We start from the raw sequence: 22339 nt of genomic DNA, 5'->3' as shown, positions 1-22339 counted from the left end.
GTTTCTGCATATTTCACAACCTTCCTTAAAATCAACAGTTATCATACTGTTTTAATTGTTCTAATAGTATGATAACTGCTGATTTTAAGGATTATAAGTTCTTTATAATTTTTATAGTTCTTTATAGTTTTTTAGTTTTTCAGTTTTTATAAAAAACTTCTAAACCTTCCTGTTTCTGTGCATTCCAACAATTTTAAGAGAAAGACTGCTTGTTATGAGCTTAATGAATACCACATTTTGCGTCTCCAACATTAGAAAGAATTGCATGTGACAGCGGAGATAACTTTGTGCCGTTATCATATTTGAGCTTAGTATATTATATATATATATATACATATATATATATACAGCAACGCCTACACCTCCCTCCCCGAAATCTAAAAGGATCGAGGCCCACTTCTCCAAGACTCGAAAGGAGAAACTTGGGACTCATCTTGGACGAGCCGTGAAACACTGAAAAGTGATGGACGGCCAGCCACCTTTCCATTTCTTGTCCGATGTGTGGAAATTGGTGGGAATAGGGTGGAGGGTTGAGGCTGGGCCGTCTGGGATACTCGCGGTGCTGGGGAGGATTTCGAATAGGTTGTGGGATAATTAGGGACTCGAAAGTTTCAGTTGTCGATTTACAGAGTCTGCACAATGTTAGAAGCTACATTCATTGATTGCGTTTGAGCACTGAATTCGAAAACTTGTTGCTGTTGTGAGTCGATCTCTCACGTAGTTCAAAGTTTTCATAGGGATATAACTGCGGGGATGACTGTGACGTTGGTGACGTGTTTAAGCTGGATGGCCAGAGTTGATCTGTTTCGATGTTTCCTCCACATCTTTCGTTTTATTTCACTTCTATGTTTGCTTTGGAATGTTACTCACGTTTGAACAATGAAGTCTACTGGCCATCCGTAGGGAGGATTTTTGAGGATCTTTGTGATGAATGGTACTATCAGTTATCATCGTTGTTAACCTTCATCTGCAAAATATGCTTGATCCACACGTGCAGTGGCAGATTGTGGGAGAATTAGACGCAAGTCTCTCTAAATCGACAATTGAAACTTTCGTGACTCCAGTTGGTCTTTTTGATTCGGATTTGTAGAATTTGTGAATAATCACAAAAAACAAAAAAGAAAAAAAAAGAAGAAAAAGTGGGATTTCCTATTGTATGGTGTGATATATACAGAAGGTTTTCTGAAGTATTGTTGTTTTATATTTGGGGCTGTTATCACAGATCTTGAGTGGTCCCTCATAACTTTTGAATTTAGTAGTACTTTAACTTCTAAATATATATTTTTATGTATTTTAGTGAGTTGCGTCAATGTAAAGCTCTTGTTGCTTTTTGCTCTTTTTCTTTCCTTTATGGTTCATGTGTTAGAGGTATTTGTTGAATGTTATGACGGCGACGTTTTTTCAGTGTATCTTAATTTTGCGCTGTATTTTGGTGAGTGAAACGTTACTGATAGAACTGTTCTACTCAAACCGCAAATAATCGTCCCATTTAGCAGTCAAAAATATTCAGTTGACAGAGATCAAATGGCTGATGCAGGCTTTTATCGTGGAACAAGTAGTGAGCAAGATAGTCGCTTTACTGATAAAGAGCGCAAATTACTGAAGCAAATGCGTTTCGAGGAAGCATTGGACGAAAAGGTAATATTTTCTTTTCGAGATGATGCAATTACATGGACATTTCAAGTCCAACCAATCACATCCTTATCCATTAATGCCGTTATTGTGCAAGTTCGCGCGCAAGTTGGGTCAACCACATCTCTGTTTCATAATTTTGTTTCTTTATTGAATGTATAATCAAGATTAAAAAGTGAAGGTAATCGTTTTTTGTCGAAGCATTCCTTTCTATTTTTAATATATAATCTTTCAATCTTTTTAATAACACGTAAGAGTTATAGATAGAGAGGGTGCACAGTTAGCTGAGTTAACCAGTTTGAAGGGTTTGGATGGTATTTTTCTGAAGAGAGAAGAAATGAAAGTGTAGGCTGTGGTATTCATTTGTAAACTAATTGTTATGTTTTGAAGAGATCGTGAGTGAGTTTGTGAGGTTAAGATCTGCATGGATCGAGTGAATCTGGACGTGCTCAAACCGTGGATTACTGCCAAGTTGAATGATATCCTGGGCTTGGAAGACGATGTTGTTATTGAATATGTATTCAGCCAGTTGGAGGAGAAATCGTTGAATCCGAAAGTGATGCAGATCAATTTAACTGGTTTTCTCAATGCTCGACGAGCACGGGAATTTATGGGTATTGTTTCATCGTTTTACATAAGCTCTCTGAAGTATAAATAAATACTTTTATTGTAGGATTAGTAATTATGGAAGGTGCAGTATAATATCCTAAAAGTCTCTTTAATTGACCGACTTTATCTCATGCACATCCTTGTTGGGAATATCTCGTGGTTAAGCAACTCACGTTTACCATGGGTAAATTATGGAACTAACAAACCATGGAAATCTTTTTTATTTAGATGCATTCATGTTATTTTACTACAGGTGAATTGTGGAGTATGTTAATTGAAGCACAGAGTAGTGAAGATGGCATCCCAACATCGCTGGTAGAAAAGAAGATGAAAGAAATACAAGAGAAAGTATTTATCTTTTCTTGAGTTGTATTTTCTCGGACATTGCACCTGGTTTTTGCAATCAGCAGTGTGTTTCCTATATTTAAAAATCTACCTAGTTTATTGTTCCTTTTTATTTCTCTGCATATACGATTATCACCAAGAACTTTCTCATTTTTTTAATCATCGAAGTGGTTATAAAATTCTGATAGTCCTTTGTATGCTTGTCGTTAAGTATTTCAGATATTTTGAAATTTTCTAGGCAAAAAACATCAGTGTTTCGTCTTCGAACGGTGCTGCTGCTGAAGTTGCTGGGTCGGATTGGAAGAATCGGTATGAGTCTCTGACTGGTGGTCGATACGGTAATCGAGACAGCAGAACTATCACTGAAGGTGAGCGGGGCAGAAAAGATGACGATCGTCACAAAAGCCACCGAGATAGTAATCGAGATCGAGAAAGCGATAGAAGTAGAGAAAGCGGCCGCATCAAAGAAGATGACAGTATGATTTGATTAGCCTGTTCTTTACTCAAGTTTTAAGTTATAGCCAAATTTGCGGAGAAATATGGCGAAAGGTTGACATTGTTGTCGGTCTTTCAAATTTCTTATTCGGTTGCAGTGTTTTGAGGCCGTTTTGTTGCACTTGCTATTGCATCTTCAAAATATAACAGATTTACAGTACCTATGTTAGTAGTATTTTAATTTGACGATATTAGTCTCCCACATACTTAGATTTCTCGAAGGCATTCAAATCTGTAGTGACAATCAGCTCCCGAATTAATCATGAAATCTTATATAGGTCAAAAATTCTTAGGTAGGAGCCAATTTCAAATGGGTTCAAGCTTAAGCTGTTTGTAGGAATTGAAAGGAAGCGTGGTGAGGAAAAACAGTTTAAGGATGAAAAGCTGCGATCACATAGCCGATCTCCTACGCGGCGGCATTTTCATGATGAACGAACGGAAAGAAAAAAGGAACGTTATCGTTCTCCAAACAGGTATGTCGTCAGAATCTATTCATCATTAAATGTTCTAAATTAAATAGCCTGTTCCTCCAACTTTTCTTAATAACTTTGAAAGTGAATCGAAAAACAAATCTGACTGTAGTGACGAGTTGGGGAAGTATGCCTTCGAGAGTAGTAAGATATAAGGTATGCCTTTGAGGAATTAACGATCGAAATTTTTTCTCAAACTTTAGATACATTTGCTTTTTCAAACACGTTTCCTCATCTAACTTTCAGTGGAATAAATCTTTTCAATGGAAATTCTAGTGTTTGAAACTTCAGATCTCCACCGCGCCGAAAATTCACAGAACGAAAGGAAGAGACTCGGAGACGAAGTCGGAGTAATGAACGTCGCAAAAGGTAAGGGATTCCCTAATACATGTAATTTATTTATATTTCTCAATATCACATTCATTAATCTCGCTTTTAATCTTATTTTAACCGAATTATGTACTGTCCAACGTTTTCTATTTCGTAGGGCGAATTTGCTGATTGTATCGAATGCAAAAAATTCGTATTTCATCTGAAAAGATTTTATGAAACATTTAAAGTGCACAATTGTCTCCATGTAGGTATCAGTGTCAAATTTTTCGAATGTAATGTGAAAATTATAGTCAAGTCAACTTTTTGATCCAACTTGATTAATTATGGTCAAGTCAGCTTTTTTGATCTAGCTTGATTTCTGAAACTGAAGCGTGTGAAAACGTTTCCGGATGTAATAAATTGGTGGGATTTGCAATATGAACATAGTGATCATGCCTAAGTAAAGTTTTTATCAAGTAGTATCGTTTTCTTACTTTGCTATTTTCAGGAAGCGATCAGCATCAATGGATCTCGTGGACGAGAAGCAAAGGTAAGATAGTTCTGCTTTTCTTTTATCTTTATCTTCCTGGATATCCCGCTTTACTTTTAGCAGTTTCAGAAAAAAAGAAGAAGCATTTAAAAAAGCATGCTAGTGATTCGGATTCAGAAGGAGTAAAGAGAAGAAAGAAGCATAAGAAAGAAAAAAAGCGTAGAAAGCGTAACAGTTCGGATTCTGATTGAAAATTTCAACGATTTCCAGAGAGCAGTGTACTTGATATTTGATTATTCTGTTTTAATTTTCCTACTTTGTTTTCTAACGATATTTATTGTGATAAAAACCTCACTTATAAAATATTTAAGTCATCCTAAATTCAACTAGACTTCAACGAATCATATTTCAGACTTATTACCGATATTTTAGTAATAATAACACATAACAGACTGAGCATTCATTGCCGGTATAACTTCCTGTTAGGTGTGTTAGGGGATGCTATAAGGCGTTAAACCGGAACAGATTCTTGGTTTTCCAAGCCAACACAGTTTTGGGGCAGATTATATAAAATGCTGAGTATTGAAGAATCAAAAATAAGTTTCTGGCAGTTCGGTATATCTTTTACTTCAGTTCTCATCGATGTGCTCATTTTTGTAGCATGAAGGTCGAAATTTGTTTTTTTGTTTTGAATTCCAAGGAAAAACAGCGGCTAATCGTAGGCTCTTGCATCGCGAACTTCGGACGGCACGATGACCTCTACGCCCGGTAGATCTTGTTCCGTTAGCTTCACTTGACAACCAAGACGTGAGAAGTCCGTTGCTTCAGGTGCCAGATCCAATAAATCGAGCTCATCTTCGACTGGTGGAGGCAACCTGTAGAGAATGAATTAAACTCCAGGTTGGGGAATCTTACCATTCGCATACCATTGTCAGGTAACTATCCACCAGTGAATCCTAGTCAAAATGAATTGAATTCACATTCCGGTTCTAGAACGGACCTAAGAAATTTGCTGAACTCATGTGGGTTTACAAATAGACAGTGGATGATAATTTATTCCTTTCTGTATAGTTCATTAAAACTCCTTTAGTGAAACTACATCACCAAAATGTTAAAGGATGCGACCTTTTGTAATGCTCTGGCTCGAGAATGACATGACACGTACAACAGGCTAAAGTACCTTCGCATGCTCCGTAACCATCAATAGGCAAGTCTGCATTAAGGACTACTTCATACAGTGATTGGCCTATTTTACCCACTGCTTCCAAAGTTTCACCTCTATTCTTGAAGCGGATTTTCACACTCCTGCAAGCATCAAATTATTAGACAAGTGAAATTAAGGACAAAACAGAAACTTTTTGACTTTAAGACTTATTATGGAACTTTTTGGCAGCCTATTTTGATGTATAATAACTTACGGTTCTCTGGCTGCTAAACCCCTCTGCAACATGGACTGTGGACAAACAGCGAATCGAATACAATGCCGCACAATCATCGTCATCATCTACAAAGTACCGAAATTTTCTTATACTTACAACATTGGAAATCGATGCAATTCAAATGGTGACAATTTCAAAAGTCGACTGGTCTCATCGGAAAATTTTCCAATCGCTTCAAATGTTTTGAAAAATAAAGGTTTGAAGCTTGATTTCGCTGCAGTTCTGATCTTAACTGCAGAATTTTTCAGTACCAGAAGGATTGATCTTCTGCTGTGAGAACAACGAAATAGTATTTTAAACGATAAATGAACTGTGGATTCTGTGAAAGGACAGTAAGAATACTCCAAAAAATCTGAAATAGACTGAAATAGACATGGTTTAAGATGGTAGGCTACGTCAACTCCCAGTAACATGAGAAACAGGCATATCAAAGGTCGTAAACTTCTGACGAAAATTCTGACAATATAAGTTCCATTTCATGGTAACACACTGAAGCCCAAACTTGGAATTGCGCCTTTCTATGGCATCATAACGTGTCAAATCAATAGCAGGAAACGAATTCGAAAAAATTGCGAATTGTTTTATAGTGATGATAGGTGAGATGTAACATGCAATAAATGGATTCACTAACAGTGAACTTTGGTCGTATTACGATTAATCATCCCCGAAAAGCTTTTCTTGAAACCAAGTAATAGAATCAGCATACTCTTGGAAGTTGGTGGCACGAATGTTGTAAAGATAAACCATACTAGATGAAACCGCGCTGTTCAATTTCTTTTTAATTTCTGTGTAAATTTGAACCATTTATTTCAGTTTGGTAATAAACAGTGAAGCGAAGGTAAAAATCACAAAATGGAAAAGTTTTGAAATCAAATCCTGCAATTTGAAAGCCACTTATAAAACACCTTTGCAAACACACTTAATAGTAATGGAAGTGAAACATGACATAATTAACGACAATGAACATTAAAACACGAACTAAAATGCTCTAGTTTATAAATGAGATAAAAAGGGAAGATAACTTCGCCATTAAAAGATAACCAAATTAGGTCGCCAAACAAACACGCAAGGCAAAGCTAAACAGCGTAAGCATTTGAGCCCACGAAAAATGTCAGTGCATCGGTGCCATTAGTTTATATTAAAAAGAACAGTTTTAAACGGACACTATAAACCTACTAAAGTGGAAACACCAAAAAGACCTGTAAAACAGTCACAAAATCAACCAATAAGTAAACATATATATATATATATGCAAAATCAGGAAGAGTGGTTATACGTGTTTTGATAGCATTATTTCGAACGGTGATCAGTGCTCAAACAGTACATTACTACTTTGAAGGCAAAATAAACTAAAGAAAAAGAAACTGAAAAGTTTTTTGTAAATAATTTGTATGAAATACTAGTAATATTGTTATATCTTTAATAAAGTAAGACAGTGAAAGGTAGCTTAGCTTTATATATTTCATCAGTGTAATAAGATCATTTTATAAGTGCTACCTGACAGTAGATAACGTTTTGATGTTAGTCGTAACTTAACTCATCTATTACTTCTTTTACTCTTAAATAGAACAACCACCCAAGATGAAAATAATCCTTTCCCTCGACCATTTCACAAATTTTTAATGTCTTCCTTAATTCTTCCAATCAAAAGAGTCCAGTCCATTTTTAAACATAAAGCAATCGGAGTAACCATTTCGTTAAAAATTAAACAAATAATTTGAACATACAACCAGAATAAAGGACAGAATGCTCTACTCACATGTGAAAACTCACTTCAGTAGAATAATTGAGACTATGGCAAGAACTCTCTGCTGACCTGAAACAAAATACTCATAACACCATAGTGAAGTTTTCTTACATCAATGTTGCAAAAAGCTGTCACCTTTAAACGGTTATCATCATATGATGACCTGAAAAATCAATTTCCGTAATTCCTTTCATTGCTCTTGTATTATAATATAAAAAATTTGGCACTGATGAAAGAATGGAAGCTTTCTGTGTGAAAAATTTGATATAAAAATCATTAAAAAATACTGCAAAGATTTTTAATCACAAATCGGAAGCATAAAAATAACCATCCCCTCAATGCTTCAGCATATTATCATGCCTCGGTAATTTATTACACCGCAGTATACACATAAATTCAGATAAAAGAAAAACTAAGAAATAGATTACCTGTAAAACTTTTTTCCAACTGTGCCAGTAGCCGAAAACATAAATTTCTTCCACTTCGAAAGAACCAGTTCCCCAAGCATGGCTATATGCAACTTTCATATCCCGTTACATTTAGAGATTACAATAAATCACCAACGATTCCTCAACCTGTGAAAGACACAATTAAAAAAGTGGTTTCATATGTTACCACAAAAAAAGAACTGGACGTTGGACTTTGAAACACTTATTTGTGTCAAGTTTTAAAGGCTGCTGAGAATTATGTTCCAAAATACGCCTACAATGCCGAAAAGTTCCTTCACAGAAAGTGATCAAATATATTAGAAATTTGTTACCTTTATAAATCTGTACCAATCTTTGGTACCAAAGCATCATAGAAAAAGTGTAAATCTTCCGGATAACTCACTGATTCTGCAGCATGAAAGCCTCCAACTTCATTATAGAGTTTTTTCGACATACACCATTTTCCCGACATACCAAGTAGGAGCAATCACTGAAGGCCAACGGGAAATGAAAATCTGCGAACATTTAATCTTAAGGATTTAGAAGAACCTAAAACAGAGTATTCAGTTAAAATTTCCTAGTTAAAATTGAAAGTTATATGGGTGGAGAAGTTAATAAAAGAACATTATAATATACTTAAAGCAAAAAAAGTGCCATTCCGTTTGTCAGAGGAAGTTACAGATTGCCAACCAAGAATGTTCTGACCTGAATTTTTTTCCTGCCAAGTAAATTCAACTCAATCGAACTAAAAATCTATTAATTCAAATTTAATTCAAATATATAAGTACAATGTTACAGAATATACTTAACTCTAGAACCCACAGAGAAACATACCTGATTACAAATTTGTTTACTCTTGAATAAATTAGCCCACTGAATATAACGTGATATTGACCCAGCTGGGGTGCGTTCGAATCTTGAACCAGCAGGAGTTGAGTCAGGTCTCGGTGCATTACGCAAAACATTATATAATGAGATGAAACAGTGCTTTGCAAAGATATCATCTGCATCGCAGAATATTAAAAGTGACCCGCCACACTGCTGCATACAATTGTTTTTTGGAAAACTAAATTGGTAAAGATGTCCCTGAATCTTTCTAAAATAAGAGAAATCAAAAATAACTAACGAAAAAAAAATTTGATAAGAATGTAGAGGATTCTAATATATCATTACTAATAAGATAATATAATAAAACAAGATACCTTCGAAATCAAAGAATGCCGATGCCTTTATTCTAGGAATCTCGACCCATAGAGTGTCATGATACTCGAAATATCGTCTGTACTACCATCGTCGAATGATGAAAAAGGACTGCGACAACAGTTGGACGAAATTCATTTTTCATATTTATTATTGCTTCTGTAAACAGAAAGATGTATCACAACAACAAATTCCGGACGTGCCACCTGCAAGATATGAATCCAAACACATGGATAAATGTGCACTACCATTTTTTACTGGAATACTGCACTCTGAAATATTCTATTTCGATAATTGTAAAGTTAGCAACAATAAAAAATACCAAATGAATGTTGTATCAGTAGTGGAGTTATATCAATAGAGTTACTATTCCAGAAACAACAGCAATAGCTAATTGGCTTCGTGGTATAATGGTTGTCATACATCATATAGCACGGAAGTTGAGACGTGGATCTAGCTCAATAACAGATTATATCACGGGAAGGTAGAAAGTACTCAATTTGAGATTCAGTTACTTCCTGGCATGATACGACAACCAATGAAAATTCGTCTTCATTTAGTAATCATTTTGATGCTAAGAATTTTCATCGCTCTTTCAGCAAATATCTAAATTTAGGAAAATCATGAGAAATCTTGTCGTATAATACGGCTAAGGTAATCAAAATACATTTATCATTTTACTATAAGAGATTTCAAGGAACCAATTCATAGAACAAGAATACGGCTCATCACTTACAGTAAGAACGGGATCGTCATTCATTGATGGTATGTGTATGCTTATAGGACAGTTTGTCACTAACACCTATCCTTCATTCATCTATCCACTGAGAATGATTGATCCATCGTTGAAACGAACTGAAAATGGGAAGACATGGATTATTTTATATGCCGCTGCGATCACTAACTAACCCATTAACGAACATGGTTAAACGGAGTATATAATTCACAGAGTAATAAGAAACTAAGTACGAGAAGAACCGTAACCAATAAATCCCATGGAAGTAACTCGTTAAATTCCCGGAATTCCAACAGGGAAAAATGTCACGATAGAACACATGGACTTTAACTCCCTACGCGCACTTTCAAATTTGGGTAACCGTCATGCAGTTTGCGTTATAAATGACCGCAATGATCCATTCAATCATATGAAGTTGCTTCAATGGAGACTTCGTAACAACTAAGGACTAGGAACTTGTTCGTCTTTGAAGTTTCAGAGAGGTAATATTGTGTGCGGACATCACATAAATACATTTATTACATGTGTAGATGGCGACAAAGCAGGTGACAGCATAGATCGGAGCAAGCGCGAAAGTTACACAGATAATTCACATTATCCGCATATTGAAGCATGGATATACTGATTTGTTGTTAAAAATTTACTTCAATGGATTGAAGAATACTTATCCCAAGTCAATTTTTAGAAGAAATAATCCTCTGTTGATAGGTAAGCGATGACAGGTTGCAATCCAGGATATCCAAGAAAGACGTTGGATACTTACTGAGCCATAATGGGCAAGGTAACTTCCCCGGTTGGTGGTCCCTCCTTGAAAATAGCAGCGGGGTCAGCGGCATCTGCAGCTGCTTCCTTGAACTGGATGACAAATTTGTCTTCTTTTGGTGGTCCGGCTGTACGAGTGATTTCCAGTGGAGCTGTTGCCCCCGGCTCGACGAATCCGTACACCGGTTTTAGACGATAGTCGTTATTGTTCGTTGACTTTACCTGCAAGTGAAACATCTTTTACTGGATCTCTTTTTTTCAGCAAGTCGGGATGAAAAATACCGGAAATTCGAAGTTATGTACCTTGAAAGCCAAGCGAACACCACTTGGATTAGCGACCTGGTGCACAGATTGTCCACCCGCAGCAGGTACCTGAGCGGCTGGTGGATCAATGTTCAACGTCGGTGGTCCAGCCGGAGGTGCAGCAGCAGCTTCCGGCGGAGCTCCTCCCTCTGCTGGCGGTGCACCTTCTGCTGGTGGTGCAGCCTCTGGTGGCGGTGCACCCTCTGCTGGAGCATCACCCATCGTGTACTAGATTATCCTGCAATGTCGGGATTTGAGAACAGCTTCTTGGCTTCAGGTTTAGGGGGGTGAGAAATCAAAGGATTAACAGTTAAACAATATGAGGTACTCCCGCCGTAGTTCCCAAAGCATCTCGATTTATCCCCTCGGTATCCCTCCATCCCAATTAATGCCAGCAAAGATAAGCATCACACCATACGACCTTTATGTGCTTCGACTGAAGGAAAAACTGAATGTTGGACTTAAAACTCGCTTTATATAATTGTTTCGAGACTGCCTCTAATTATGCAGTTTTATCTATACAAAATATTCCAACCGTATCTTTGCATAGGTAAATTTGCCTAATTAGGACAGCGCTCAAATAGGGTATGCGTCAGTTTCTGTAAATATCTGCAGACATAATGATAACTTTTAGAAGCGTACGTGAATTTTGTGGATCGTTGGAATGCGAAATGTATAATTGCCTGAAGTCATTCAACGTCCATTTCCGATCGCATTATAGAATTGGCTAGAGGTAGCTCATATGGAGAGCACATAACGTGCAATTGATACCTGGGCGGGATAATTTCTCTGATCTTGAAATACTTTTTTTTAACTCGTTGAATATATCATATTCTTGCACAGTTTGTATTCTGTCTGTTTTATATTTAACCCGATAAATAATCGATTCTGCAATCATACACTCAAGTTTTCCTTCACGCATGACTCGCATCATTCTAAATATTTGTCATGGTAATAACTCATCTTGGGTAGAATTAATTTCGAGTATTATATCAGAAGTTCGTTTCATAAACCCAAATTTATTTGGTCCGAAAATTATGCTATTTATTCATGATTTTACGAATAAATTAGTTCGCGAAACAAATGCGCCTCTTCTGTCCAAACTGCTTCCACTTCCTATCTTACTGGATGACTCTCTTCGCGTTGCCTCACAGTTCCATAATATAATTTATCAGAGGAAGATATGAGGAATTGGACCCTCACAAATTAACGTATTACGCTATGCATTTCGCGAGTTGAACTTGAGCCGTTTAAGAAACAACTTTTCTTTCAAGAAGGATAAGGAAAAGGTTAACACAGTTTTCCAATCCCCCCATGGTACGCTCCTCTCCTAGGTCTATGGTATTTTTACTCCAGTTCGAGATTTCCTGAATCTATATTTTTTCAACGTCAACGTTATGACTGAACACATGGGGAATGGAGCAGGAGTTAATCAAACTTAACATTTCGATGAAACAAAAGTTTCACATTTCCACTCAACTTTTTACCTATTATTTCTTGAAAACACGGAAAAATACTAAGTTGTGATGGTGCCAACTTTTGTAGTTTGCCAATTCAGTAGGAATTAACAAATTTACATGGACGACTACGAGAAGATTTCAGTAGTTGGACGTGGAGCTCATGGCGTCTGTTGGCTCTGTCAACGTAAAGATGATATTTTCCGACAAAAGGTCATTATCAAAACAGTGGCGTTGGAGGGACTGGCCCAAGAGGAACAGAATGCTATCATGGGTTGGGTTTTTAGTTCGGATTTCTGGTACCATTTTAAGTAGTGTCATTGCAGGAGAAAAGTTTTTACTCAATATTTTTATTGTTCTTCATAGATACTTTCGAGATTCCTATCAGTATATGTCGCTGCTGCATCGAGCTTTATTGAAGATAGCTCCTAGTGAATGAATTATGTATCTTAAGCATTTCATTTCTCAAAACGATGAGTTCAATGAATAGTAGACATGATGGTTTCGTGTTTTTTAATAATTTCAGGCCTTATTGTACAAGTATTCCAGGCGAAGTTACGCTACTGAAGCGCCTTCATCATCCCCATATTATTGGATACTATGAGTCATTTAAGGTTCTTACTGTTTATTGATCGGTATTTATTGATCACTTATGCATTTCATTTTTTCCTGATCAGTCAAAGAAGCACTTTTCAGCATATTTCACTGGAATATGTTTGACAGTGCTTGAATTGGCCTTTCCATGGTAATTTGATCATTTTTATAGACCGAAAACGCTTTTTCGATTGTCATGCAGTATGCCGAGGGTGGAACAATGGACAAAATGATTTCGGAACAAAAAGGAATCAAATTTGTTGAGAATACGGTGCTCAGTTATTTCACACAGGTTGCCCTTTATTAACATATTAAGAATTACTAAGCAATGGAATTGAAGCAACATTGTTACATACACCCATTCCTTCGGCGACCGGATTTTTAAATAGAAGGATAAGCATTTTGCTAGTACATAAATCTTTGGACGGTCTCTATTTTTTTTTTTCTACAGTTCATGAATTTGAACATACTTTGGACAGGACTCGCAAGAAACATCAACTTCATTATCTGTTTTCACAATTAACGACCATAACAGTAATCAACAGATATCATGCACTTTCTATAGACAACGTATTTTCACATTCCCTTTGCTAAATAACAAAAGTAATTGTGACGGAATATTTTCAGGTTGCTATTGGACTTGAATATATGCATTCCAAACAAATACTTCATAGAGATTTGAAAACGCAAAATATTTTGTTAAATAAAAAACGAACTATTGTTAAATTGAGTGATTTCGGAATTAGTAAAGAGTTATCAACAAGAAGTTTAGCATCGACGATTATTGGCACACCGAATTATCTTTCTCCAGAAATCTGTGAAGGTAATATTGGATTCCACACCTTGTTCGTCTTTTTTTTTCTTCATGACTTTTTTTCTTTTGCAACTCAATTTATTTACAACCGAGCAACAACTAAAATTCCTTGCAGGCAGAGCGTACAATCAGAAAAGCGACTTATGGGCTTTGGGTTGTGTTTTATATGAACTTGCTGAATTAAAACGAGCATTTGATGGCGAAAATCTACCATCAATCGTCATGAAAATCACAAAAGCATGCTTCAGTGTTTATAAATTTGCATTCCTTGTTTAAAAAAGAGTTATTTATTCTTACTTCATGCTCACAAACCACATAGAAATGAAACACATTGTCATACCAATTTTTTTTGGAGCGATTTCCATGAATTGGTTTTGTAGGGATGAGATTTTTGTAATGTTTCAGGGGAAACATAATCCAGTCTCTGAACACTGGAGTGATGATTTGAAGAGGTTGGTCAGTTCCATCCTGGATGTTAATGAAAACAAAAGGCCTCTTCTCAAAGGTTTGCACTAAGAGTAGCGTTTTCCAGTTTCAGGAACTTTTCCAAAATCTTGTTAGAAGTACAAGCATTATTTGCTGAAAAAACACCGGAATGGTATCTTTCTTACCCAGACCTGAATATTTTAGTCTCTTACGGATGTCTCAATTCTTAAACCTCCTACCGAAATAGAAATTCATTGTATTTTGTTGTCTCTCGCATTTTAAATACGATTTTGAAGGTTTCCCAAAGGATTTTAAGGTTCAGTTTTTTTTTCTCAATTTGCAGAGATTCTTACATGTCCTTTGATCTTGCCCGTTTGTCTGGCAATTAATTTGGATCTTGGTGCGTTACCATCTTCGCCGCCTAAAAAAACTCGTCAAATTGCTTCCTCGAATAGTAGTATTTTGCGCACACAACCTGTAGCAGTGAAAGCTATAGCTTATTAAACAGGTGAAATTCGTGAAGTTGTGGCAAGCACAGTATAAATTATGTGTCTTCGTTCGGAAACTGATGATAAGCCGATTCTTATTTTTATTTTGTATTAACAAGTTGTAAGGATAAACAAGGTGTCGCACGATGTTGAGTAGATTTTGTGACTCAAAAAAATATGTCTTTAGTCTTTGGAAAAAGTCTCTAACTTTGATTAAAAAATGTCTTTAGTTTTTGATTTGAATTTTTCCAGTTTAAGTTTCCCAAATTACTCCATGGTTTGTTGTAATGAGAAAGTGTTCATTTGCATGTATTTTCCAAGAGATCATTCTTATTGGAAGCACGGATCCCAGGAATATTATATCATAGTAAAGGTGGAGTGGTCATAAGTACCTTCTTCTTATGGAATTTCAAATTTGTCGTCTAATATTGCGAAATCGTTATTGCTTTTCTTCAGTTGTCTTTCATGTTACTTAAGGAAATAAAATCTTAGTTTTGAACAAAGGTGATTTCAAAATACAACCGTTTCAAATCAAATATGGAACTTCGGGAATTGGACGAAATTCCATTGTTTTGGAGTGGATTGTTGAAAATATTCGTATTTTATTTTAGTTGCATGTATTAGCGCAGAAAAACATCTAAAGTTAATTCATGAGATTTTATGTTCCAGAGTTCAAGCATTTCATCCATCAGCAGGATTCCCGAGGTGGAAGCAGAGGTATGTAATCTGCTAAATGATAACTTTATCACTTATAGGATGTATTTCATCCAACATGAAATTCCCAGTATTGCTAACAAAAAAAGCTTCCCATAGATGCTGAAATGTAAAGTGGTGTTCAGTGTTCAACGAGCTTTGCAATTATGATGTTCACAGATCGATTTCAAATTAGCTTGCTAAAATGTTGCATTGTGACAGTTAAACATATGGAAGTACGGCGGCACATTTGCTTTAAAAAATTCAGGCAAAAAATGTTGTGCAGTTTGGTGGCTGAAATCATAAGCAATCAGTTGATTGCTTGACCATCATTGCGATGATGGAATATTCCTGGTAATAATTAATTAGCATGGACGACGCTAAAGATTTGTAGGAATGTGGAGCTAATCGTACGCATATTTCGCCTTCAGGTTCCAATCCCTAACACTTAGCACTTGAGCAAAGTTAACATTGCAATAATGCCGATATGTATGATATAAATTGACTGTGTGAACAGTAAGCGCGGTATAGTCCAATTCGATGAGATTCCATGAATAATGTCACTGACTGCAAAAACTCGCTATTTTTTTCTGAATAAATTTCGAATTACGTGCAAATTTCAACCGGTCACTGGAATTCATGAGTTAGATTTGTACGTCTTGACAAATATTTCAATAAATAAACTTGAAGAATCTCTTCACACTTTTTCGACCATAACTTTACTCTCTGTTGAGCAAATTTCTGGAAATTTGATTGTTTGATAAATAAGATTTCCGAAAAATTCCCGCTATGAGCCTATAAGTTATTGCTGAAATCTGAACCTCGACGTTCAGAGCAATACATTGAATAAGACGATATTGATGCAACATTTCGGAATATGAAAGACTCACTAGTTCAATATTATTTATCAAACTATGTTACGGATGAAGTTACTGAAAAAGATAACTGACTCCACTTCCTTCAACAGTACTTTCTTCCAGTTGATGGAAATCTGAGTCGATTGATCGTGGAATTTACAACTTGTCTTAAATTCAATTTCGGATGAGATTGAATTGCTTTTTCTTTTTCTTTCGGAAGATAACTGTTAAAACTGTAAGCATAAATATGAACAGGAATTAAATTGGACTAAATAACAAATGATAGCAAAGATTGGTTTTCCTTGGATAACTTTAAAAGAGTTGTTATATTTTGCAAAAAAGTGTCATTGCAGGAAAAGGTGTGCGAGTAGATGCTCGTGTTTGATGGTAGATTAAAACCTCATCAACAAATCTTTTCATCATCGAAAGTCTCTTATGTCGGACATCAAGCCATTTTTGTTAAAATAAGTAATGGTTGAAAGTTTACTTATTTAAATATGGAAATAGTAGACAGCAGCGCTTGTTCTATTTAATTTCAAGCTAAGGTATGGCAATAGCATGTAAGTGAAATGCATATTCAATGATTGCTTATAATGATTCATTTGACATGGGCTGCCTTCACTGCTCATGTGATATCAAATTTTGAAGTGAAACAATCCTAAATTAGTTGTCTATTTCTTTAGTCGATGAAAACAAAATTTTCTAACGTGAAGAAAGCACAGAGATTCTACAATCAATCAGAAATCCGATTTCGGCTAAAGAAATCTCTGGATAGGAAGGTAGTGTGAAAATGAGCTGAGTTAACATGAGACACAAATAGCGAAATTTTCTTTCATTAATCATGTGTACATGTTTTTTAGTTACTGGAAAAAAATGTACACATGAATCATGTGTACGATAGAGGATCTATTGAAGGAATGCAACAACAGCAGGTGACATTGTCTCGAAAACTCCTTTTCGTAACTCTTTGAGTCCGAATGTGGCGTTTTTACCACAAATTAGACACTGAGGTAATTCAAACCTAAATAACTTCTCTAAACTTCCTCTTTCTCATCCCCGCATAATTCTGCCCAGTATTTCATCCCTTTCAGTTGATAGCCAAAAAATCTTTATAAATGCATGCATTTTGCAGAATGATGTGAGGACATAATTATGAAGTGGAAACAAATTTGTGATGAGATTTATTCGTATATAAAACAAGAAATTACGCATTAGAAAAGTTTGTGTTGTAAGATGCAGAAATAGATGGGTTTAGATTAAGAAGACAATTGGAGACTCGAAGCCTTCACAAGCATCACCAATCTTATGATAGTATTGCTTAGCTGATTGGAGGAAAAATCGAACTGCTCAATGTTTTTTAGTTATTGGAAAAAAGCCTTTAAAAAAAGAATGCACAAGCAAAAGCACTAATGCATTATCCTAGTCCCTTTATCACTTCTTTTATGCTTCAGGAAGATAGACTACTTGTCATCCCTGTGATAAACGAAGTAGGGATCATGAATTATTATCAGATAAAAAAGAGCAACTGCTTGTTCCAAGCTGCTTCCACTACTGAGCGAATCACTATTGTGGTGTGTTATGAATTTCACTCGTCGTAATCTGTACTGATTCGTTACAGACTGAATACGAGTTAAAAAATTTTTCAATTTTCCGGAAATAAATGACGATAAAGTTGAATACTTCCATGTTCGGTGATTGGAAGAGATGAAATATCACGAGAGCAATAAGCCATGTGAGCTAATTGAACTTGTATGGCGGGACATTGAATGTTATCAACTTCACCTTTTCGTGGGGAGGTTCTTTAGACGCTTGAAATGTGCAGGCGATACGTCGCAATATTTTTCTGGAAACGCTTATTCATAAAATGATAAGTTATTGAATTTGCGCATGTACTTATATGGGTCAACACTGTTAAGTATACATCTGCCCTTCTGTTTCACAAGTAAATCTACAAGGTTCATTTACAATCTGAAAAAGTTCACAGCCAATTGTCATAGGAGAAAAAAGAATATTATAATTACTGGGAGCCGAAAAAGAGAGAAATGAAGAAGTGGATAAGCCAATGCGGAACCATAAAAAATGACACAAGCACACGCTAGCATGTTAATTTAATTCAATTCATTGCAAGTTGATTAAAAGTCCAGGAAAAGGTAATTCGAAAAGCGACCTTTGCCATTTATTGAACATTTGTTGGAAAAATTGTCGGTTTTCATAACTAAACGAACGTAAAACTTAGCATGCAGAAAGACATCAACGAACATGTCACAGTCAGTTCAAAAAAAATGCTCAGAAAAAATTTCTGCTTTTCTCTTTCACTCCTCTTCAGTTTTCCTTTAAAATAGGGAAATATAGAATCCACTCCCATCTGTTTTGCTGAAGAATCAAAATTCTCTATCACCTATTTCCTAAAACTGATAAATCACAAGGAACTTGCAGGATGAAAGTAAGCGATCATTGCAATATTTTAACGTAAAGAAATAAGGAAGCGTAATGAAAGGACAGGAGTTCTCCCTAGAACTTCAACCAGAAAAGTGGAGTAGCACTAATTTTAACCTTCCAAGGTAGTAATTACAACAAAACAGTGATTACAACAAAACTGCATCTTCAGCCAGAACAGCTTAGATACATAATGATTACGATGATAAGAGAAAACAGTGACTGCTGATGACTCATAGCTATTATTCCGTATCTCTCATTTCTTGTATTAGATGTCAGCAATACTATCTTGTTTAGGAAAAAATCTACATAAACGGCACCGCTGGATTAGGTAAAAACGACTATTTTTTATTGATAATAACGAGTTTTATCCCAACTTACACAATTCTTGGAATTTAAACGGCACGATTAATAATTTTAAAATTTATTTCAGTTTTCATTTTAAAATTTATTCCAGTCGCAAAATAAATTGGTACTAGGTCTGTTCATAAGACGATGTGTATGAAACAAATATAGTGAAAACAGTTGGCAAACGAAACTTTCAATAACACCCTGCTCCTTTTAGTGCAACCTATGCACTAAAAGGAGCGGGATGTTACTGAAATATAATTACAAAGAGCATGGTGTTATTAGAATGCAACTATTCTATTTTCTGACTGGATATTTTTTAAATAGCTCCTCTTTTCCTTCACAGTCAACCTTTGACAAGAATACATCAACATTTTGAGCTATAATTATTTGTCTTTATGTTTAACAATTTTTCATTTTTTTCCAGTCTCTAATTTTTATCCACCTTTTTATTACCATCACTTGTATTTCGCTTTATATTGGGCTGGTTGTTTGGATCGAATGGATTCGGTAAAACAAGATCTGCAAAAACAATTATGAATCCATCAGATGTGGAACTACATATCTTGTAGCAGGCCATCCTTATTTAAGGATTTTTTTTAAGGACATAAAAGAACACGAGTAATGTATTAAAAGAATGATACATTCGATACTGTAGAAGTAGTGGAACGTTTATACAAAATTCACAAATGAATATAAATCAAATGAAAGATTTGCCCTTTTCATAACACGGGTGGACCTTACATCTATGAGAAATTGAATGAGTATCAAATTGAAAATTAAGTAAGCAAGCAAAAAGTACCTGACTTTGATTCGAAAAATGTATAACTCAAGATTAAACTATCTGTATATTCCAAATCCGGGTCAGTTATATAATCAGGATCAATATAGAAAAAAACAGGTAAATCCACCTGTTCTCCCGGATTAAGGATCTGATCCTCGAAGCAGAAACACTGAATTTTGTTGAAATAATAAGCTGCCTGCAAATTCGGAAAAGGCAAAAGTACAATGTCAGCTAACACAACAGAAAGCGAAAAATTCAAAATTATTACCTGGAAAGGTGTGATATTGTAGCTGCTAATACCAACCACCGGTTTGTCTGTTGGATTATAGGCACTGTAGAAAACAAGTGCTGTCTCCCCTGGATGCACATAAATTTCTTTCTGTAAAGGTTTGAACTGCCATTTCAAGGCAGAATGAAGGTCAGCGTTAAAAGACACGCGTATTAATCGATCCTTAATTTTTTCCATTGATGCAACGCGTTCCATATCATCAGCAATCTGTAGAAAATTTAAGGAATGATTAAATTTAGGTTCTGAAATAACTTTAAAACTGCTTTGCAAAGTACGTTACAGTGTCAAATTGGCACTTTTCAGCAGGATAATTATTGATAATCGGCATGTTTGCTGAACAACTATGTAATCAATTGCCAGTAATTTAAACACTCTCAAATGTTAAATTTTTTGCCTTTGTTAATCCGATAGTTGCAGTCTTTTCGCAAAACATTCGATATGCTGGTACAGAAAGTACTGCAAAACTGAAGAACAGCACACCAACGCTTCCCAAATAATACATCGAATTCCTGGATCTTATATAACACTTGGCCCAGTTCGTGAATATTCGGCATGGTTGTTTCGATGGTAGATTATTGCATAATATTATCGGCGATCCACGACAATTTATGCCACAACTGGCAGCACGAATGAGTGTTAGCATGAGGAAATAGCCATAGCATAAAGTGTTAAGTAAATGGTATAGAATATTTCCTAGAAAAGAAATAAAGCTGTCGGATCAGGATCATTTACTGCAATCGGGAAATCTGACTTCAACTTAAAGTCAAATTTAATAAGGATTTTTCGCTTGTCGCAACTACACTGTGGGCATAACACTTTATCAATATCAATTATTATGACACCCTACATGTCAGGTTTAATTACACATTAAACTCAGATCATTAAACCTGAGCTGTTTTCACCTCTTTCAACTTCTGTTATCTTTAGACACCATATTGAAACAGAAAGCAACATTAGCGAACTCTTCTCAAATCATTTGCTTAACAATCGAGAAACGGAACAGATTCATTCACTCAACGCCTAATCTTGTATCGAGTGTTGCTAATGCAGACTTTCTAGAAGTCTTGATTTCGACAACATTTTCAACGGAATTCCGACATAGCATAGATTGATTTCGTTCACTACTTGGAGTGAAAGAAATAGCATGAGATCAGAATATTCAGAAGTGAACTAAGTTGTAGGTGAAGAAATTTGTGATAGAAAACCATAAAAAATAATAAAAATGTCATTAAAAAAATTTTGTTGTATGTCATAAAAAAATTTATTTTAAAAATATAGACCGACATGTAAAACAAATATGAAACACATGTGGAGATAAGAGAAGTAAAACGAGAGGGAAATGATGTACTATGTGCGAACAATCCTCGAAGCTCCTGAGTGAATATCCACGCGAAAGAGGAGAGAGTGAGAGTGGTGACCCTGAAGAACTGAAGCGATGCGGTATTTCTCCTAGTATATTTAGGTAAATGCAGCAGAATAAAGACTTGTCAGAGCTTGAAAACTGCATCTGTGTTTCCGATGTTTGAAAAAACACGACAATAGAAAATGAAACTACAAAAAAATATGCTTTTATTGTAAGGGTTAACACAATTCTGCACTGTGCAAAAGATCTCAGAAAGGTGAAAGTGGGAAAATGCCCCACCACTATCACTCAAACGATGGACCCAAAAAGGGGAATACCTGGCAGCGGCGATCCAGAGCGCCGCAAAGGCAAGAGCAAACATCAAAAAGACAAAAGTCATGATAGTGTGCATGAAAAGCCCGTCGGGTCGGATGGTCTACGTGATGCTATCCTAATGCCAGAAAGATATTGAATCGAACTATGGAAGATACCAATCATGATTAAACTGGCGATGCTCTAACAAATTAATTGAAGAAGTTATGGCGTTAAAGAAAACAAGTGACGGAATGCGAAATGAAATTGGAAAATTACGTTCAGAAATGCTCACCAGGGTGGTGACATTGCTCTAGCTCTGACAAAGCAGTCGTCATTGAAAATTCAGAAATCACCAGAAGCATCGAAGGAGGATGATTTTGATTTGGGTCATCGGATGAAGAGAAAGACATAGAAAAAGCACAACCAAAAGGAACCTGAAAATTATGAATCATTGAAGAGCTGAAACCAGATGGAGGAGCAATTCGAAGCGCAACAGTACAACTCCACAACAATCACAAAATAATTAAG

At 35.7% G+C, this 22339-nt stretch overlaps 7 protein-coding genes across 7 annotated transcripts; 3 read left to right on the top strand and 4 right to left on the bottom strand.

Moving 5' to 3' along the window:
- The first annotated feature begins 1315 nt into the window (after positions 1-1315).
- On the top strand, positions 1316-4730 carry LOAG_00129 (PWI domain-containing protein). Its single transcript, XM_020445352.1, has 8 exons — positions 1316-1638; positions 2051-2246; positions 2495-2589; positions 2825-3062; positions 3419-3554; positions 3843-3920; positions 4372-4413; positions 4483-4730. Exons 1-8 carry the CDS (start codon positions 1525-1527, stop codon positions 4514-4516), a joined length of 933 nt encoding a protein of 310 aa, XP_020304181.1. The 5' UTR covers positions 1316-1524; the 3' UTR covers positions 4517-4730.
- A 117-nt stretch (positions 4731-4847) lies between these two features.
- On the bottom strand, positions 4848-5959 carry LOAG_00128 (2Fe-2S iron-sulfur cluster binding domain-containing protein). The gene is made up of 3 exons (XM_003135668.2): positions 5772-5959; positions 5479-5658; positions 4848-5228 (listed from the first exon to the last, which is right to left on the bottom strand). The coding sequence occupies exons 1-3, from the start codon at positions 5855-5857 to the stop codon at positions 5066-5068; spliced, it is 429 nt and encodes a 142-aa protein (XP_003135716.2). The 5' UTR covers positions 5858-5959; the 3' UTR covers positions 4848-5065.
- Positions 5960-8703: 2744 nt separating this feature from the next.
- LOAG_00127 (hypothetical protein) lies at positions 8704-9014 on the bottom strand (the record flags this gene model as incomplete). The annotated part of the gene is made up of 2 exons (XM_003135667.2): positions 8704-8712; positions 8802-9014. The coding sequence occupies 2 exons, from the start codon at positions 9012-9014 to the stop codon at positions 8704-8706; spliced, it is 222 nt and encodes a 73-aa protein (XP_003135715.2).
- Positions 9015-10404: 1390 nt separating this feature from the next.
- LOAG_00126 (major sperm protein) lies at positions 10405-11891 on the bottom strand. The gene is made up of 2 exons (XM_003135666.2): positions 10969-11891; positions 10405-10887 (listed from the first exon to the last, which is right to left on the bottom strand). Exons 1-2 carry the CDS (start codon positions 11188-11190, stop codon positions 10663-10665), a joined length of 447 nt encoding a protein of 148 aa, XP_003135714.1. The 5' UTR covers positions 11191-11891; the 3' UTR covers positions 10405-10662.
- Positions 11892-12476: 585 nt separating this feature from the next.
- Positions 12477-14892, top strand: LOAG_00125 (NEK/NEK8 protein kinase). The gene is made up of 7 exons (XM_020445351.1): positions 12477-12699; positions 12952-13039; positions 13192-13311; positions 13647-13842; positions 13949-14070; positions 14239-14338; positions 14603-14892. The coding sequence occupies exons 3-7, from the start codon at positions 13216-13218 to the stop codon at positions 14761-14763; spliced, it is 675 nt and encodes a 224-aa protein (XP_020304180.1). The 5' UTR covers positions 12477-12699; positions 12952-13039; positions 13192-13215; the 3' UTR covers positions 14764-14892.
- Positions 14893-19071: 4179 nt separating this feature from the next.
- LOAG_00124 (cytochrome c oxidase assembly protein CtaG/Cox11 containing protein) lies at positions 19072-20853 on the bottom strand. Its single transcript, XM_020445350.1, has 4 exons — positions 20549-20853; positions 20134-20361; positions 19884-20061; positions 19072-19603 (listed from the first exon to the last, which is right to left on the bottom strand). The coding sequence occupies exons 1-4, from the start codon at positions 20795-20797 to the stop codon at positions 19512-19514; spliced, it is 747 nt and encodes a 248-aa protein (XP_020304179.1). The 5' UTR covers positions 20798-20853; the 3' UTR covers positions 19072-19511.
- Positions 20854-21503: 650 nt separating this feature from the next.
- On the top strand, positions 21504-21968 carry LOAG_16944 (hypothetical protein; the record flags this gene model as incomplete). The annotated part of the gene is made up of 2 exons (XM_020449598.1): positions 21504-21616; positions 21770-21968. 2 exons carry the CDS (start codon positions 21504-21506, stop codon positions 21966-21968), a joined length of 312 nt encoding a protein of 103 aa, XP_020306844.1.
- Positions 21969-22339: the final 371 nt, after the last annotated feature.

This window comes from Loa loa, assembly GCF_000183805.2.
Source record: "Loa loa unplaced genomic scaffold supercont3.30, whole genome shotgun sequence".
Taxonomy (NCBI): domain Eukaryota; kingdom Metazoa; phylum Nematoda; class Chromadorea; order Rhabditida; family Onchocercidae; genus Loa; species Loa loa.
This window is presented reverse-complemented; position numbering and strand designations above follow the sequence as displayed.

Coding starts and splice junctions, on each gene's coding strand:
- LOAG_00129 (XM_020445352.1), top strand. CDS start 1,525: ATGGCTGATGCAGGCTTTTATCGTGGAACAAGTAGTGAGCAAGATAGT. Junction 1,639..2,050: donor AGGAAGCATTGGACGAAAAG/GTAATATTTTCT, acceptor TGTGAGGTTAAG/ATCTGCATGGATCGAGTGAA. Junction 3,555..3,842: donor CGTTATCGTTCTCCAAACAG/GTATGTCGTCAG, acceptor TTGAAACTTCAG/ATCTCCACCGCGCCGAAAAT.
- LOAG_00128 (XM_003135668.2), bottom strand. CDS start 5,857: ATGATGACGATGATTGTGCGGCATTGTATTCGATTCGCTGTTTGTCCA. Junction 5,659..5,771: donor GGTTTAGCAGCCAGAGAACC/GTAAGTTATTAT, acceptor TGATGCTTGCAG/GAGTGTGAAAATCCGCTTCA. Junction 5,229..5,478: donor GAGCCAGAGCATTACAAAAG/GTCGCATCCTTT, acceptor CATTCTCTACAG/GTTGCCTCCACCAGTCGAAG.
- LOAG_00126 (XM_003135666.2), bottom strand. CDS start 11,190: ATGGGTGATGCTCCAGCAGAGGGTGCACCGCCACCAGAGGCTGCACCA. Junction 10,888..10,968: donor GTGTTCGCTTGGCTTTCAAG/GTACATAACTTC, acceptor TTTCACTTGCAG/GTAAAGTCAACGAACAATAA.
- LOAG_00125 (XM_020445351.1), top strand. CDS start 13,216: ATGCAGTATGCCGAGGGTGGAACAATGGACAAAATGATTTCGGAACAA. Junction 13,312..13,646: donor TGCTCAGTTATTTCACACAG/GTTGCCCTTTAT, acceptor GAATATTTTCAG/GTTGCTATTGGACTTGAATA. Junction 14,071..14,238: donor TCGTCATGAAAATCACAAAA/GCATGCTTCAGT, acceptor GTAATGTTTCAG/GGGAAACATAATCCAGTCTC.
- LOAG_00124 (XM_020445350.1), bottom strand. CDS start 20,797: ATGCTAACACTCATTCGTGCTGCCAGTTGTGGCATAAATTGTCGTGGA. Junction 20,362..20,548: donor CAACTATCGGATTAACAAAG/GCAAAAAATTTA, acceptor AATTTTCTACAG/ATTGCTGATGATATGGAACG. Junction 19,604..19,883: donor ATTTTTCGAATCAAAGTCAG/GTACTTTTTGCT, acceptor TTGTTTTTGCAG/ATCTTGTTTTACCGAATCCA.